This window comes from Anopheles arabiensis, chromosome 2 (genome assembly GCF_016920715.1).
Source record: "Anopheles arabiensis isolate DONGOLA chromosome 2, AaraD3, whole genome shotgun sequence".
Lineage (NCBI taxonomy): Eukaryota > Metazoa > Arthropoda > Insecta > Diptera > Culicidae > Anopheles > Anopheles arabiensis.
In genome coordinates, this window is record NC_053517.1 from 36,424,528 (window position 1) to 36,439,720 (window position 15,193).

The 15,193-nt window shown below is 41.7% G+C and overlaps 2 protein-coding genes across 3 annotated transcripts in view; one reads left to right on the top strand and one right to left on the bottom strand.

Annotated features, from left to right (window-relative positions):
• The window catches only part of LOC120908739 (extracellular sulfatase SULF-1 homolog), a 45,879-nt gene extending 41,105 nt beyond the window's left edge, over positions 1 to 4,774 (bottom strand). For both annotated transcript variants that reach the window (XM_040320058.1, XM_040320057.1), the window contains exon 1: positions 4,292 to 4,774. The gene's annotated coding sequence lies outside the window, so the exon portion shown is untranslated. The remainder of the gene's footprint in view (positions 1 to 4,291) is intronic.
• A 2,222-nt stretch (positions 4,775 to 6,996) lies between these two features.
• Positions 6,997 to 8,451, top strand: LOC120898072. The gene has a single exon (XM_040303410.1). The coding sequence runs from the start codon at positions 6,997 to 6,999 to the stop codon at positions 8,449 to 8,451; it is 1,455 nt and encodes a 484-aa protein (XP_040159344.1).
• Positions 8,452 to 15,193: the final 6,742 nt, after the last annotated feature.

A 15,193-nucleotide genomic window follows, 5' to 3' on the forward strand; every position in this document is an offset into this window, starting at 1 on the left:
GAGGAGCGAACCGTGGAGGAAGCATTGCTTTCGCGTGTAACTTGTGACTCAGTTTGCTCATACACTTATTGCTCTGTTCAACTCGCGACGACAAGCATCGTCGATGTGATGATATTATGCATTGTATCTTCCTTAATGAAGCACTAACCTGCAGTAGTAAATTTATGTTTGCACATTTTCTTAATTGAATGTTAAACTCTTAATCGATGACATAACATATGTGCTCGCACGCAGAGTGCATACATAAATACAAATAAATCGTTCGCTTTCGCTAATAAATTCCACAATTTATCACCGCCACAGTGGAGAGGACTCCATTGCCTGCTCATCGCACACTCCGCTGGCAATGTGATCGCGATCCATGCGTCACACACGTCTTGGAGACACGATCGAACAACTTCTCAACCGTGGCGCACCGGATCAAAAGCGCATGCGAAATCTAAATTCGGCCGTCAAAGCCGGCCGGTCATACGACGACCGTGCAGCGGCATTATTAATTCTCGGAACGAAATTCGAACAGGGCCAAATGGGAGAGAGAAGAAAAAAAAACTTACATCAAATGCTGCAAGTTTCGGCACTTCATCACAGGCAGAAAATAAGAAATAAATAAATAAGTCACGCCATCGCAGAGTGAAGTGATGCAGGGAAAGAGTGGGGGGGGGAGAGGGGGTTCAGAAACACACACACACAAAAGCTCCCATCCATATTTGCATATTTCATCGGGTGCCAAGTGTGCAAAGAGGAAGAAACGAGCGTCTCAAACGAAAAAGAAGTACAAAAAAACACACTTTGCAGAAAACATACGCAAAAAATAGCAACCGGGCAATACAATCGGCAAAATCAAGCCCGTAAAACAAGGAATGCTACAAATGTATGCAAAAAGTCTAACAAAACGCACAATAAAATATTGCAAATGTTGCAAAGCAATGCGACAAAATTGTTGAACACAATAAAAGGCGCAAAAAAAACAAGCAAAAGGTGCGTACACAACCACACAACTCGCCCGAAACAAATGCAATATTAAATTTTGGGGAAAAAAACATAAAGCTTACGATGCGGAAATGGTTCTGTAGGCCAACCTTACGACCAATTACCGCCTACCTAAGCCCTTAAGGCTCGCCCGGGTGCGAGGAGGGCCGGAAGGCTCTCAAGTGGTAAGCACATGTTTTAAGGTTCACCTTGATTAGCAAGCAGCCCACGGCGATCGGTGACCGTGCTGTGAAAATGTGCTGAAAACGCATGGTTTTACTACTTTTTTTGTATGTATGTGTGTGTTTGTGTGGCTAAAGTTGCTGTTGCTGCTGCTTTCATCTTTTTTTTTTTGTGTTTCGATGATTTAAAACAACTTTCCATCTGTTACTATCGTTTTTTGTTGTGTTTTGTTTTCTCGATTTTATTTTTATCATATTTTTCCTCACTTTTGTGCAGTTTGTTCAAATTTGTTCCTGGTTTCATATTTACGCTGGAGGCATGGTGTTTTTTTTTTTTTTTCTTATATCCCGCAGGGCTAGCTTGGGTAAGATAACCGATTAATTTGATCATTTATTTGCTTGCAGCACACCTTTTTGGCAGCTGATGGTACAAAACCGCGTGCAGTTTTTTTGGGACCATAATTAATTTAAATTAAAAGTATGCAGAATTGTGATACCCCATTACATTTGCGTGTAGTATTTGTTCACAGTGCTTGTTTTTAGAGCTTGAACATTTTTTTCTTTCTGCTTTTTTACATAAAAAAAATAATATCACCACAAATGTATCCTATTTCCCTGTTACGATGCAGCAGTTAACGTGGTGTATGATGGTTTACGAATAATAAAACAACAAATTACAAAGAATTTGCCACATCGACAATATTTTTTTCTCTTTTTTTAACAACTATTGACTACAGTTCTATGCGAGATGCAAATCAAATCGATACTTGTTTCGAGCTCGCCTCTTTGTAACATTTAAATAAAATTGCAGGCAAAAGCCGTAAACGGATAAGCGAAATTGGTCATCTCCTCTTTGTGGGACGGTCTAAATCACATCACAATCACGAGCGAATGGAAATCAAATCATTCATTCGATAGTACAAACACTGCTCTACTTCTACCTCTGCTGACGGTTGAACATTTCGTATTTCACTAAAAATCAATGTATCAAACTCAACTGGAGTACATCGAGTGGATTCCGTACCATGAACGGAATGGGTATAGAAAAACAAACAAAAAATGTTTTAAAACCACCTATACAGTGGCAGCATGAGTGCGCTTATCGCATGTAGAAAGACCAACGAGACAAAGACAACTGTTTGCGTGCAAAAGTACACACCAAAAATCAAATGTCCACTTTTCCCAAACCGTACAATATCTTCTCCCTTAATGGAATGTCAATGCAACACGCCCGTTCCCGTAATAGTAACAGTTTGATACGTTAGCCTACCGATTGGTTAGCATACAAAAACAAAAGAAAAACTTTGCTATACTAAAAACAAAAAAGCTAGACCTTCAGAGGCCACTGATTTCGCGGGAAAATAACCTCGAGTTTCGGGCCCTCGCCAAGTCGAATTGAGCTCAGCGCCCGCATTCTCTAGCCCAAATGGAATGGAGATCTCACATTGGCCTTAGTTTTTTTGTCCCACTGATTCTGGATTTCATTTTTGTCGACAGCGCAAACGGGGCACAACAAGATTGAAAAGATGAATGAACACGAGCCGTTTTTTGCTTCTTTTGTTGAGCTGAATCTTGTTTCCATCTTTCATTTAGTGGCTTCGTTGGCATGCTGTCTTCTCGGCCCACAGACAGGGGTGGTGTTCAAGCAAGACGAGTGAAGTAAGACGACCCTGAGCGGGACCCCGAAAGGATTTAGAATGTGTCCCACTGTTCCGTTTTGACTTTTACGCTAAATGCTTCCTGCGTCAAAACATTCCTTAACCACGTGGTAGATGTTGATCGATCAAAACCGCATGTTTGTAGCTTACACTTTCAAACAGAAACGGATGAATTGTATAATGTTTTCTTAACATACACACACCCTTTTCGTATCAGTTTGGTACAATTAAATCAATTTTTGTCAGTCGTTTTCTCTATAAAATTTGGCAACAATTTGTAGCAAAATATGTCAGCTGCATCTACATTGCGCAACAAACAAAGATGCTACCTTTGTCTCTATTGTGTCCCGTATTTTACCAAAAGTCGTTCTATTTGATTGAAATTTAGTCTCCATCAGATACGTAAACTACTCCACCGAAAGTTCAACCATCCGGCATAGGCGACCACGCTTAGTGTTGCGAACCTTTCCATCTGCTTTGTCCGGCTCTTCTCTTCCTCCCAAGCACGGAGGTCCAGAACGAACCGTCAAACCGTTTTATTCGTTGCAATTTCAAGCGTGCGGCAAAGCGGCAACAACCGCTGTGCGGTGAAAAGTAATTAGGCCAAAAAACGCAGAACGCCGGTTTGGACCACAACACCAAGGCACGACGAAGGGAGCAGAAATTCAATTCAACGTTGCGTCCTCTACCGTTCGAGGATGGCCCACTGCCCACCCGGATCCCACAGTCGCAGTGAATCCATGTTGCAGTGGAAGCGAAATTGGATTTTAACAGGTTTCGCCATTCCCTGTGGCGATCTGGCCAGCTAAGGCATGCCGGCACCACGGACGCCCAATAAAAACGCAATGTTTTGCCAGCAGTGATTTGGTGTTCGGTAGCTTTTGTGCATTGAGAGCGCTTTAATTAAAAGTAATGTTTAGAATACATATTGAATTGTTGAATGATTTTTCATTAGTCTGTTGTGCTGGATGAATATACAGATACGGAAACAAATTTAGATGTTTTCCACGCACTTCGTAATGCTGCCACAGACCTGCCTGTTCCTGCATATGAACTTGTCATATGCATTTCGATGCTTTCCTGTCATGCTTTTTCGTATCACGGTAAGCGGAACTGCTTGGTGTCTTAGCTACGCTTTCGTAGCAACCACAGACCGCTCCGACAAATGCCTTGGCGTGTAATCTGTTCACCCGATTTCGATCGGTATCTCTCTTTAACCCCACCAAACACGGGGAATACCAGAATCGATAGAATCGAACCATCCGTGGCTTTGAAACGCACATATCCTATTCCAGTGTTTGCTTCTCGTCTTACTTTCCCGGTTTTCTTTGCTTCCCGTTCGGCAGCTTTCTAAGCTCATGCCGCATTCCTCCACATTCCACACGATGCACACTTTAATACTTTTTCAAATTATTGTACATTTTAAACAAAATTTTGAAGGAAGTCAAATTCGAAAGAAAAGCTAAAAGAAAACATTCTTACGTTGCTGTTGTCGAAGTTTGCCGCACAAATTCCAACGTTGCCCAGCTATGCTTCTATGCTGTGTTGATCGAACCTATCTTTCGCTGGTGGCCGCTCACTTTTGTTTACACCTGCGGGCACACGCACACAACATTCACACACAGACGCGCACGCAGACACACACACGGGTACTTGGTGGTACGATGCTCGCTTCTTACCCTGTGTACGCTTCACCAAAAAGGACACCGCACAAAAACACGGTCCAGCCGGATAGATGCCGGCGAGGCACCCTTCGCGAGATACCCGCTTGCACACAACACAACAACTGGCGCACACGGTCCAGCGATACCGACAGCAACACAAACCGCCACCGGCCGATCTGGAAGTCGAGCGCGAACAAACACACACGAGACCAATCTGAACGGCAGCGCGAGAGAAAGAGTGAGAGACTGAATGAGACGTGAGCGTGAGCGTAACGCGATCCGGCACACTCGACGTTCGGAGTGCAAATGACATGTGCGCTGGATGGAAATTGGTCCGTAGCCTGTTCGCTTGCAGGGTTTGCCGTAGCTGTTCATAACGCACGGCGGTTTGTCGTGTAAATTTCAGATCGAACAGATGCCAATAATTCTTGTTATAGCATAAATAAAAGTTTGTTGTACTTTAAAAAACATAACTTGATTTTCAAAATGAATTTATGTTTCTGTGCTTCTAAAATCTAAACGATATTTTTTGTATATGAAGCAATGTTTAAAGGTAGCTAGAAAATGCTTTTTTATATATTTAGAAGCGTTATGGCGTAAATAAAAGCGGTGCTACAATGCTTATACACTGCTTCTAGACGACCAACTTTTGTACCGCGACAAATTTGAGCTCTTTGTACTGATAAAACTTTTCCGTTTTTAAAACAAAATCAAGGGCAGCCGCGATTGTCGAAAATTTTTACAGAAACGCAGCGATCGAGTTTCGCGACGAAACAATCGAATTTAGCCACCCAAGTGTCAGAAATCCACTAAACGACCACTAAACGACTTCTAAACAACTCAAGCTCTATATCTAAACGGAATATAGAAAGACTTCGTTTAGCAGATGGTAAACGACTCATGCATTCTAAAAATAGAAAAAAAGCTGGTTGCGCTATCTGTTGGTGGGATACCTCAACCAGTGGAGCTTCATCGCTTGGAGGAGAGCTTTCTCATTTCCTCTGTACTGTTGTATGGTTTCGCATTGAAGTTATGCATCGCTAGAACTAGAACGGCGATACGATTGTTTAAATACTAAACTCCAACGAAAATCTCCAGCACTGAAGCAAGTGAGATATGAGTAATGGTCGTTGGTGTTGATACCCACGTTTCTGACCGCACGACGACCATTCATATAGACTTTTGCTCTGAAAGTTAGAAGGCTACATAGGTCATGATAAGATGAAACTTGTCGAAACACATTGCAAGAAAAGGATAGCAACATAATGATGAGTTGGTAATATACGCCATCTATTGATCAAACCAATGAAGCTGTGGAGCTTTCATTTTTTCTATGAGTATTCAATTTTTCAATCGTTTAAGCTTAATCTTGGGCATACTTTCGTGCTTGACGGAACATAGACGGTTTGACAAATGGAAAGTATCGCCAAACATTGTCGCGGAATGTATATATATATATATATATATATATATATATATATATATATATATATATATATATATATATATATATATATATATATATATATATATGACGTCTAGAAGCAATGTAAGACAAGAAAATGTTTGATTTTTAATGATTTATTAATTAACTGAAACAAACATAAAAAACATACATCAAAACGTCATCAAACATCACTCCATCAAGTGCGGATTAAAAAGGTACGGATTACCGAGCACATACTGTAGTTAATTGTCTAGAATCAATATTTACTTCGATTATTTTTTTCGACCTCGTTGTTGAAAAATATAGTTGGTGTATTAGAACAAATCAAAAGCAATCATGAATTTTGGGGTTTTTATGTTTTGATTTTTTACACAAATGCGGCACTGACGTTTTGCGACGTTACGATCGAAGTCGAGTGCTAATTCAAGAGTTAGTACCAACTCATTAAATTTAACGCAAGGGAAATTCAATTGTAAACCATTAATATAAATAATTTCTTCCATGATCCTATTAAGTTGCAAAACTATACATTTGAATGAAATCAGTTGGATTAATATAATAGCTCATAGCAATTTAATGATTAAAATTCTATTTAAAAAAATCTTAATTTTTTGTTTCGTTCTCACCTTTCCATGCTTTTGGTTTTCACCTTAATAACGAATTATAGGTGCATCATTATTAGTCAATTATTGTAATGAGCGTAATTATCTCATTGTAACCAACACATTACTTGTGCCGTGAATCGAACTATATCGTCAGTTTAGTGTGCTTGAAAGCGGCCTTTGTTCAACATGTTCCGCAAGATAGATCGAATGTCCTTTGCAATTCTCACCTTTCTCAGTATTCGTGCGCAGGCCGGTCGACAAGAGCAAGTAATAGATTATTTAACCAATATCACCCACAATCTTCAGACCCAACATTCTGGAGTATATAACTGTTGGCTACTCCATTTTTCCAACAACACAGTACAATCACCGATACTGAACAACATCGCACAACACTTGAGTAATCAAGATGTCAGTCTACTGCAATCAAATCATCGAGGTCAGCATGTTCCTACATTCCGAGAGCCCAACATGGTCATAATACTGTGGGGAACCCAACAGCAAACATTTGACAACTTCTACACCAGCCAGTTGATAGTGAACATACCGCCCGAATGTCCCACCATTGTCCTGTTCGAGCTTGATGAAACTGGGACTGATCAGCCAAGGAAAATTGCAGATTATTTCCGAAAGAGATTGGTGTTCTACTTCGTATTGATCTCATTCAATAAGGACGCCGTGTTCTGCTTTCGTTATCAACCGTTACGCATCACGAGTCACTCCGGTCTCCCCACGCTCGATCAACTGTTCTTCGACCGGCTACAGACGATTCAGTTCAAAACGTTAGTGGCCGGATACGTTAAGGATTACTACACATCCATTTACTGTGAAAAGCTGCCTGGCGAGGACATTAGGTTGTTTCTTCTGTTTGCTGAAACGCAACAACTTACATTTCATTTACAGCAGCTTCGATGCAACAGCAATGAATCTATGGCCCAGTGTGTATCGCGTTATAATCCGATACATTTGATACTAAATAGATTTTTTATGGCGCAGTACGACAAATTCGCCGTAAGTGGTGTAGCCATGGAACAGTTCGCTATTGCCACACCGAAGGGACGCTTGCTTACTGTGTGGGAAATTATGCTCAAACCTTTTGAGCATTCTGCCTGGGGTATGATACTGGGCATGCTTGTAACCTACCAGATAATCCATCAACTGAAGCCGACACTTTTCTCCAACAATCTGCTAGCTTTGGCACTCTTTGGTTTTGATAAGCGTCAGCTAGTGCTTTCCAAAAGCTTCGAGAAAATAACCGCCTGTGCATTGATCGTGCTATTTTTTCAACTCAAGTGTGCGTACGAGGCAAAGCTTGTATCGTACATCACCGAAGCGCCACGTGTCCCAGACGCCAAGTCGGTTGAAGACTTGCGCGAACGCAACATCACCGTACATTACAGAAACTTCAATATTACGTTAGTGCATAAACTGAACGGTATGGTCCAGTTCTACGGCAAAAATCAATTCGAATTCGATGGAATAACGATTGTGGAAAATCGTGCTGCTCTGATTACGGAAAAGCTGTTTGCCGATAACATGGACGGCTACGGCATGCAATACACACTACTGAGCGAGAATGTGTACGAGGCTATTCCGTTTTATGTATTTGGAGCTAAGTCACTGCTGGTAAGGCGCTTTCATAACTTTCAACAGCGCGTCTTCGAGGCCGGTATGCAGCAGCGCTGGCGTCGGGAGTATTACAATTGCTTTCTCTGGTACATCATTCGAGATCGACTTAAGTACACACATCATTCCGAACGTACATACGATGGATCATCTATTATCATCAGCTACAACCATCTCAAGCCACTGATGCTGTTTTTCTTCGTTCAATGGGCCTTAGAGGTAATGGTTTTGGGATCGAAATATTGGTTGGAATACTTGAACGATCGCAATAGATTGGTGTCATATAAAGTGTGTGGATAAAATTCTTCAATCGTTACTGCACTTTTGTTTTAAATATTATACATTAAATCTCATGAACAGGTCAGCTTTAGCTGTTTTGGTGTGTTATTCCCCGATCGTCATCATGCCATGATCGTCGTAGCCTTGTAAATGTACACTTTTGTGCCCTTTTACTGCTAAGAATAGAAACCATGGGATTGTAAGCGATGTTATCACAAGTCTGTGGATAAAGTACGCAGGGATGAAAATGTATTCAAATTATCTAGAACCTAATTGTGCTGTACTTCAAGGCCAAACCAATCTACGAACATCTAGTCTAAATCAATATCGCTTACTCGTTTACTTGATTCTCAAAAATATTGTTACTTCTAAGCTTTCTGATGTCTGATAAAACGCTTCCTAAGACATGCAATAAATAAAAACGAGCTGATGATATGACTGAGACATAAAGCACAACTGTTTCCAGTCAAGAACGGATGAATATTCGGGGAAAAAAGAAGCTGAAAAAATATCCGAAATAATTCAATCTAAAAGTTTCATTGAACATTGAATGTTAATCTACCTCGGCAATACCTCGTGTAATTCATGCAGAACCGGATCTTGCATTGGGTTAACCAATTTGTTGTTACGCCTGGTAACATACTTTTTATGTTGGTAGCTTTACAGCCTTTCTGCTTCTTTCCTAGAAAGGACCGCATATAGGAGTGTCCGAAATCGCTCACAGTCTCACGCCTTCGTCAGCCAGTCCGTTATCCCGGCCTTAATGGCGGACGCCTCCACGCCATCTTGCCACCTTAGTTTGGGGCTACCACGCCTCCTCTGTCCTTGTGGACGGCCTAAAAGACTTTACGGGCTGGGTCGCCCGTTTCCATACGTACAACATAACCAGTCCACCGGAGCCTGGCGTGCTTGATACGCTGCACGACAGTGAGGTCGCCGTACATCTCGTATAGCTCGTCATTATAGCGGCTCCTCCTTTGTCCTTCCACACAGACGGGGCCAAGCATCCTTCTGAGCATCTTCCTCTCGAACATGGCTCAGAGGGTTTCATCAGATTTGGACAGTGTCCATGTCTCAGAGGCGTATGTGAGTACCGGTACTATATAGGTACTATATAGTCCCAAAATGAACTGATTTTTGAACTGACTGAGGCTGTAGAATGACCGGTTAGCAGCCAGCATCCTTGCGCGCAACTCTGCTTCCATGCTATTGTCGTTGCTGACCTTTGACCCAAGATAGGTGAATTATGGGACGACTTAAAAAGTGCGTTCACCTTTCTGTACGTCACGCTTACTGCTCGATTCCGTGGTAGGCTTCTGCTACATAGAATAGGTATCAGGCAAGCCCGTCCACCCGGGCGCAAGCCCTTGGTGGAGACCCATCTATTAATACCTCCGTCAACTTAACCAAAAACAAAATAGACAAAAGGTTTCAGTTCTGGAAAGTTAGGAGATCAAATGTGGTAAATTTCCTCGTGGTGGTTTAGCATTTGGCAGCCGCGTGGTAAAGTATCGTGTACTACTGCCACATAACAGACCTACCATTGACCACTTTTGTATTCTATGGCTTTACTACAGTTTGCTGAAGCTTTCAGTTTGAGCTAGCTGCATTGAGTTTGAGACCCTAATCGTAAAAAAAACGCACTTTATTCGCACGCATTTTGCAGCACTTTTCCTGCCGATTGGCCAGGCAAGCGCCGATACGAGCACATTCCGATCGCTTGTGTATATATGTGAGATCAATCGCTAATAATAAAACAAAACCGTAAGTATCAAATTTATCGTGCACACCGTGTATCTATACCAAAGCTAAAATGACTTTTTTTCAGCTATTGGTTCAATAAACTATTTGAGAATGTAAAAAAAGCACTTATCACGCTTGCAATGAATTATCACCAATCCCACGCGGTGAAGTAAAGACATGTTGTATAAAAATTGCTCGAAACCATGCGGTATAATTGATTCGACCGTCACACCACCGATTATTCCTATCGAGTTTCCTATCGTGCCGCTGCCAAATGTCACGCAAAGTGGGGGTTCCCATGGCACTATCCTTATCTTTCATTAGCTTATATTTAGTATCGCACTTTTATCAATTTCCCTCTACTGTATTTTTCTTTCATTAAGAATAATAAGCTGATGGTCAATGACACAATTATACCTGAGAAAGGATACGCTTAATAGAGTTTTAGTAACCTAGTAATATTAGTTTAGTATTATTTACAGCAGCATTTGGACATCATGTCCCGCAAAACAGTTGTAATATCCTTTGCGATCCTCGCGTTACTCAGTATTCGCACACAGGCCGATCGACAAGAGGATATAATAGATTATTTGCCCAGTATCACCCACAATCTTCACACCCAACATTCTGGAGTATTTAATTGCTGACTACTCCAGTTTTCCATCAAATTTGTACTATCACTGATGCTGAACGACATCGCACAGCGCCTGAGTAATCTAGATGTCAGTCTACTGCAATCAGATCACCGGGGCGAGCTTCTTCGCTTCTTTCGAGTGCCCAATTTGGTCATAATATTGTGGGGAAACCAACAACAAACTTTTGACAACTTCTACACATTTTCACACTTATATGTATTTTAAATTGAAGATCTGATAAAGATATTTTAATCGAACCGAACAGCCATTAATTGATTATCCAGCTAAATCATGTCAAATAAAAAGCATTACCATACACTTGATGACCGCAACGGGTTTTCTAACTTACGATGCTGTCAGTTTAAATCACAGCATCAAGCTGGCTGCGTACGTACGCAGCCATCGTGGGGTCGTGTTCAGTTGAAGGTCCAGTTTAAAAAATATGAATAGAATTCAATCAGAACAAAGTAGCCTTTAAATAAAATGACAGATTCTGGGCCATTAAAAATCGGTAGGTATTGGTGAAAATTGCGAGAATCATTCATCTTAGCAGTGAGCAGTCCTTTTCATCCAATTATGTAGAGCAATTAAGTCTAGTATGGCTACATGGAGCTCACAGCACAACGTGAATTCTTGTGGCTAGGTTAAACCATCGTATCGTACTGTTCGTAAGTTAATCCTTCTACGCCATATTTCAGTTTATTTCGTTCGTTCCTTTTTCATTTATTTGATGTTTTAAACAGTTTAATGAAAAATTATTGCCCGTAATAGCAGCTCTGGTCACGAATAATTAGGCAATCATAATGAAATTGCTACTGAAACCCTATAAACTATAAACGGTATAATTACTATACAATTTGAAACAAAATCGTTAAGCAAATTAAGTTTTCCAGTTTAGTGTGCTTGAAAGCGGCCTTTGTTCAACATGTTCCGCAAGATAGATCGAATATCCTTTGCGATCCTCGCTTTACTCAGTATTCGTGCACACACCGATCGACAAGAGCAAGTAATAGATTATTTAACCAATATCACCCACAATCTTCAGACCCAACATTCTGGAGTATATAACTGTTGGCTACTCCATTTTTCCAACAAATCTGTACTATCACCGATGCTGAACATCATCGCACAGCGTCTGAATAATCAAGATGTCAGTCTGTTACAAGCGGACCATCGGGGCCAGCATGTTCCTACATTACGAGAGCCCAACATGGTCATAATACTGTGGGGAACCCAACAGCAAACATTTGACCACTTCTACACCAGCCAGTGGATAGTGAACATACCGCCCGAATGTCCCACTATTGTCCTGTTCGAGCTTGATGAAACAGAGACTGATCAGCCAAGGAAAATTGGAGATTATTTCCAAACGAGGTCGGTGTTATACTTCGTATTGATCTCATTCAATAAGGACGCCGTGTTCTGCTTTCGTTATCAACCGTTACGCATCACGAGTCACTCCGGTCTCCCCACGCTCGATCAACTGTTCTTCGACCGGCTACAGACGATTCAGTTCAAAACGTTAGTGGCCGGATACGTTAAGGATTACTACACATCCATTTACTGTGAAAAGCTGCCTGGCGAGGACATTAGGTTGTTTCTTCTGTTTGCTGAAACGCAACAACTTACATTTCATTTACAGCAGCTTCGATGCAACAGCAATGACTCACTGGCCCAGTGTTTATCTCGGTATAATCCGATACATTTGATGCTAAATCGATTTTTTATGGCGCAGTACGACAAATTCGCCGTAAGTGGTGTAGCCATGGAACAGTTCGCTATTGCCACACCGAAGGGACGCTTGCTTACTGTGTGGGAAATTATGCTCAAACCTTTTGAGCATTCTGCCTGGGGTATGATACTGGGCATGCTTGTAACCTACCAGATAATCCATCAACTGAAGCCGACACTTTTCTCCAACAATCTGCTAGCTTTGGCACTCTTTGGTTTTGATAAGCGTCAGCTAGTGCTTTCCAAAAGCTTCGAGAAAATAACCGCCTGTGCATTGATCGTGCTATTTTTTCAACTCAAGTGTGCGTACGAGGCAAAGCTTGTATCGTACATCACCGAAGCGCCACGTGTCCCAGACGCCAAGTCGGTTGAAGACTTGCGCGAACGCAACATCACCGTACATTACAGAAACTTCAATATTACGTTAGTGCATAAACTGAACGGTATGGTCCAGTTCTACGGCAAAAATCAATTCGAATTCGATGGAATAACGATTGTGGAAAATCGTGCTGCTCTGATTACGGAAAAGCTGTTTGCCGATAACATGGACGGCTACGGCATGCAATACACACTACTGAGCGAGAATGTGTACGAGGCTATTCCGTTTTATGTATTTGGAGCTAAGTCACTGCTGGTAAGGCGCTTTCATAACTTTCAACAGCGCGTCTTCGAGGCCGGTATGCAGCAGCGCTGGCGTCGGGAGTATTACAATTGCTTTCTCTGGTACATCATTCGAGATCGACTTAAGTACACACATCATTCCGAACGTACATACGATGGATCATCTATTATCATCAGCTACAACCATCTCAAGCCACTGATGCTGTTTTTCTTCGTTCAATGGGCCTTAGAGGTAATGGTTTTTGGGATCGAAATATTGGTTGGAATACTTGAACGATCGCAATAGATTGGTGTCATATAAAGTGTGTGGATAAAATTCTTCAATCGTTACTGCACTTTTGTTTTAAATATTATACATTAAATCTCATGAACAGGTCAGCTTTAGCTGTTTTGGTGTGTTATTCCCCGATCGTCATCATGCCATGATCGTCGTAGCCTTGTAAATGTACACTTTTGTGCCCTTTTACTGCTAAGAATAGAAACCATGGGATTGTAAGCGATGTTATCACAAGTCTGTGGATAAAGTACGCAGGGATGAAAATGTATTCAAATTATCTAGAACCTAATTGTGCTGTACTTCAAGGCCAAACCAATCTACGAACATCTAGTCTAAATCAATATCGCTTACTCGTTTACTTGATTCTCAAAAATATTGTTACTTCTAAGCTTTCTGATGTCTGATAAAACGCTTCCTAAGACATGCAATAAATAAAAACGAGCTGATGATATGACTGAGACATAAAGCACAACTGTTTCCAGTCAAGAACGGATGAATATTCGGGGAAAAAAGAAGCTGAAAAAATATCCGAAATAATTCAATCTAAAAGTTTCATTGAACATTGAATGTTAATCTACCTCGGCAATACCTCGTGTAATTCATGCAGAACCGGATCTTGCATTGGGTTAACCAATTTGTTGTTACGCCTGGTAACATACTTTTTATGTTGGTAGCTTTACAGCCTTTCTGCTTCTTTCCTAGAAAGGACCGCATATAGGAGTGTCCGAAATCGCTCACAGTCTCACGCCTTCGTCAGCCAGTCCGTTATCCCGGCCTTAATGGCGGACGCCTCCACGCCATCTTGCCACCTTAGTTTGGGGCTACCACGCCTCCTCTGTCCTTGTGGACGGCCTAAAAAGACTTTACGGGCTGGGTCGCCCGTTTCCATACGTACAACATAACCAGTCCACCGGAGCCTGGCGTGCTTGATACGCTGCACGACAGTGAGGTCGCCGTACATCTCGTATAGCTCGTCATTATAGCGGCTCCTCCTTTGTCCTTCCACACAGACGGGGCCAAGCATCCTTCTGAGCATCTTCCTCTCGAACATGGCTCAGAGGGTTTCATCAGATTTGGACAGTGTCCATGTCTCAGAGGCGTATGTGAGTACCGGTACTATATAGGTACTATATAGTCCCAAAATGAACTGATTTTTGAACTGACTGAGGCTGTAGAATGACCGGTTAGCAGCCAGCATCCTTGCGCGCAACTCTGCTTCCATGCTATTGTCGTTGCTGACCTTTGACCCAAGATAGGTGAATTATGGGACGACTTAAAAAGTGCGTTCACCTTTCTGTACGTCACGCTTACTGCTCGATTCCGTGGTAGGCTTCTGCTACATAGAATAGGTATCAGGCAAGCCCGTCCACCCGGGCGCAAGCCCTTGGTGGAGACCCATCTATTAATACCTCCGTCAACTTAACCAAAAACAAAATAGACAAAAGGTTTCAGTTCTGGAAAGTTAGGAGATCAAATGTGGTAAATTTCCTCGTGGTGGTTTAGCATTTGGCAGCCGCGTGGTAAAGTATCGTGTACTACTGCCACATAACAGACCTACCATTGACCACTTTTGTATTCTATGGCTTTACTACAGTTTGCTGAAGCTTTCAGTTTGAGCTAGCTGCATTGAGTTTGAGACCCTAATCGTAAAAAAAACGCACTTTATTCGCACGCATTTTGCAGCACTTTTCCTGCCGATTGGCCAGGCAAGCGCCGATACGAGCACATTCCGATCGCTTGTGTATATATGTGAGAT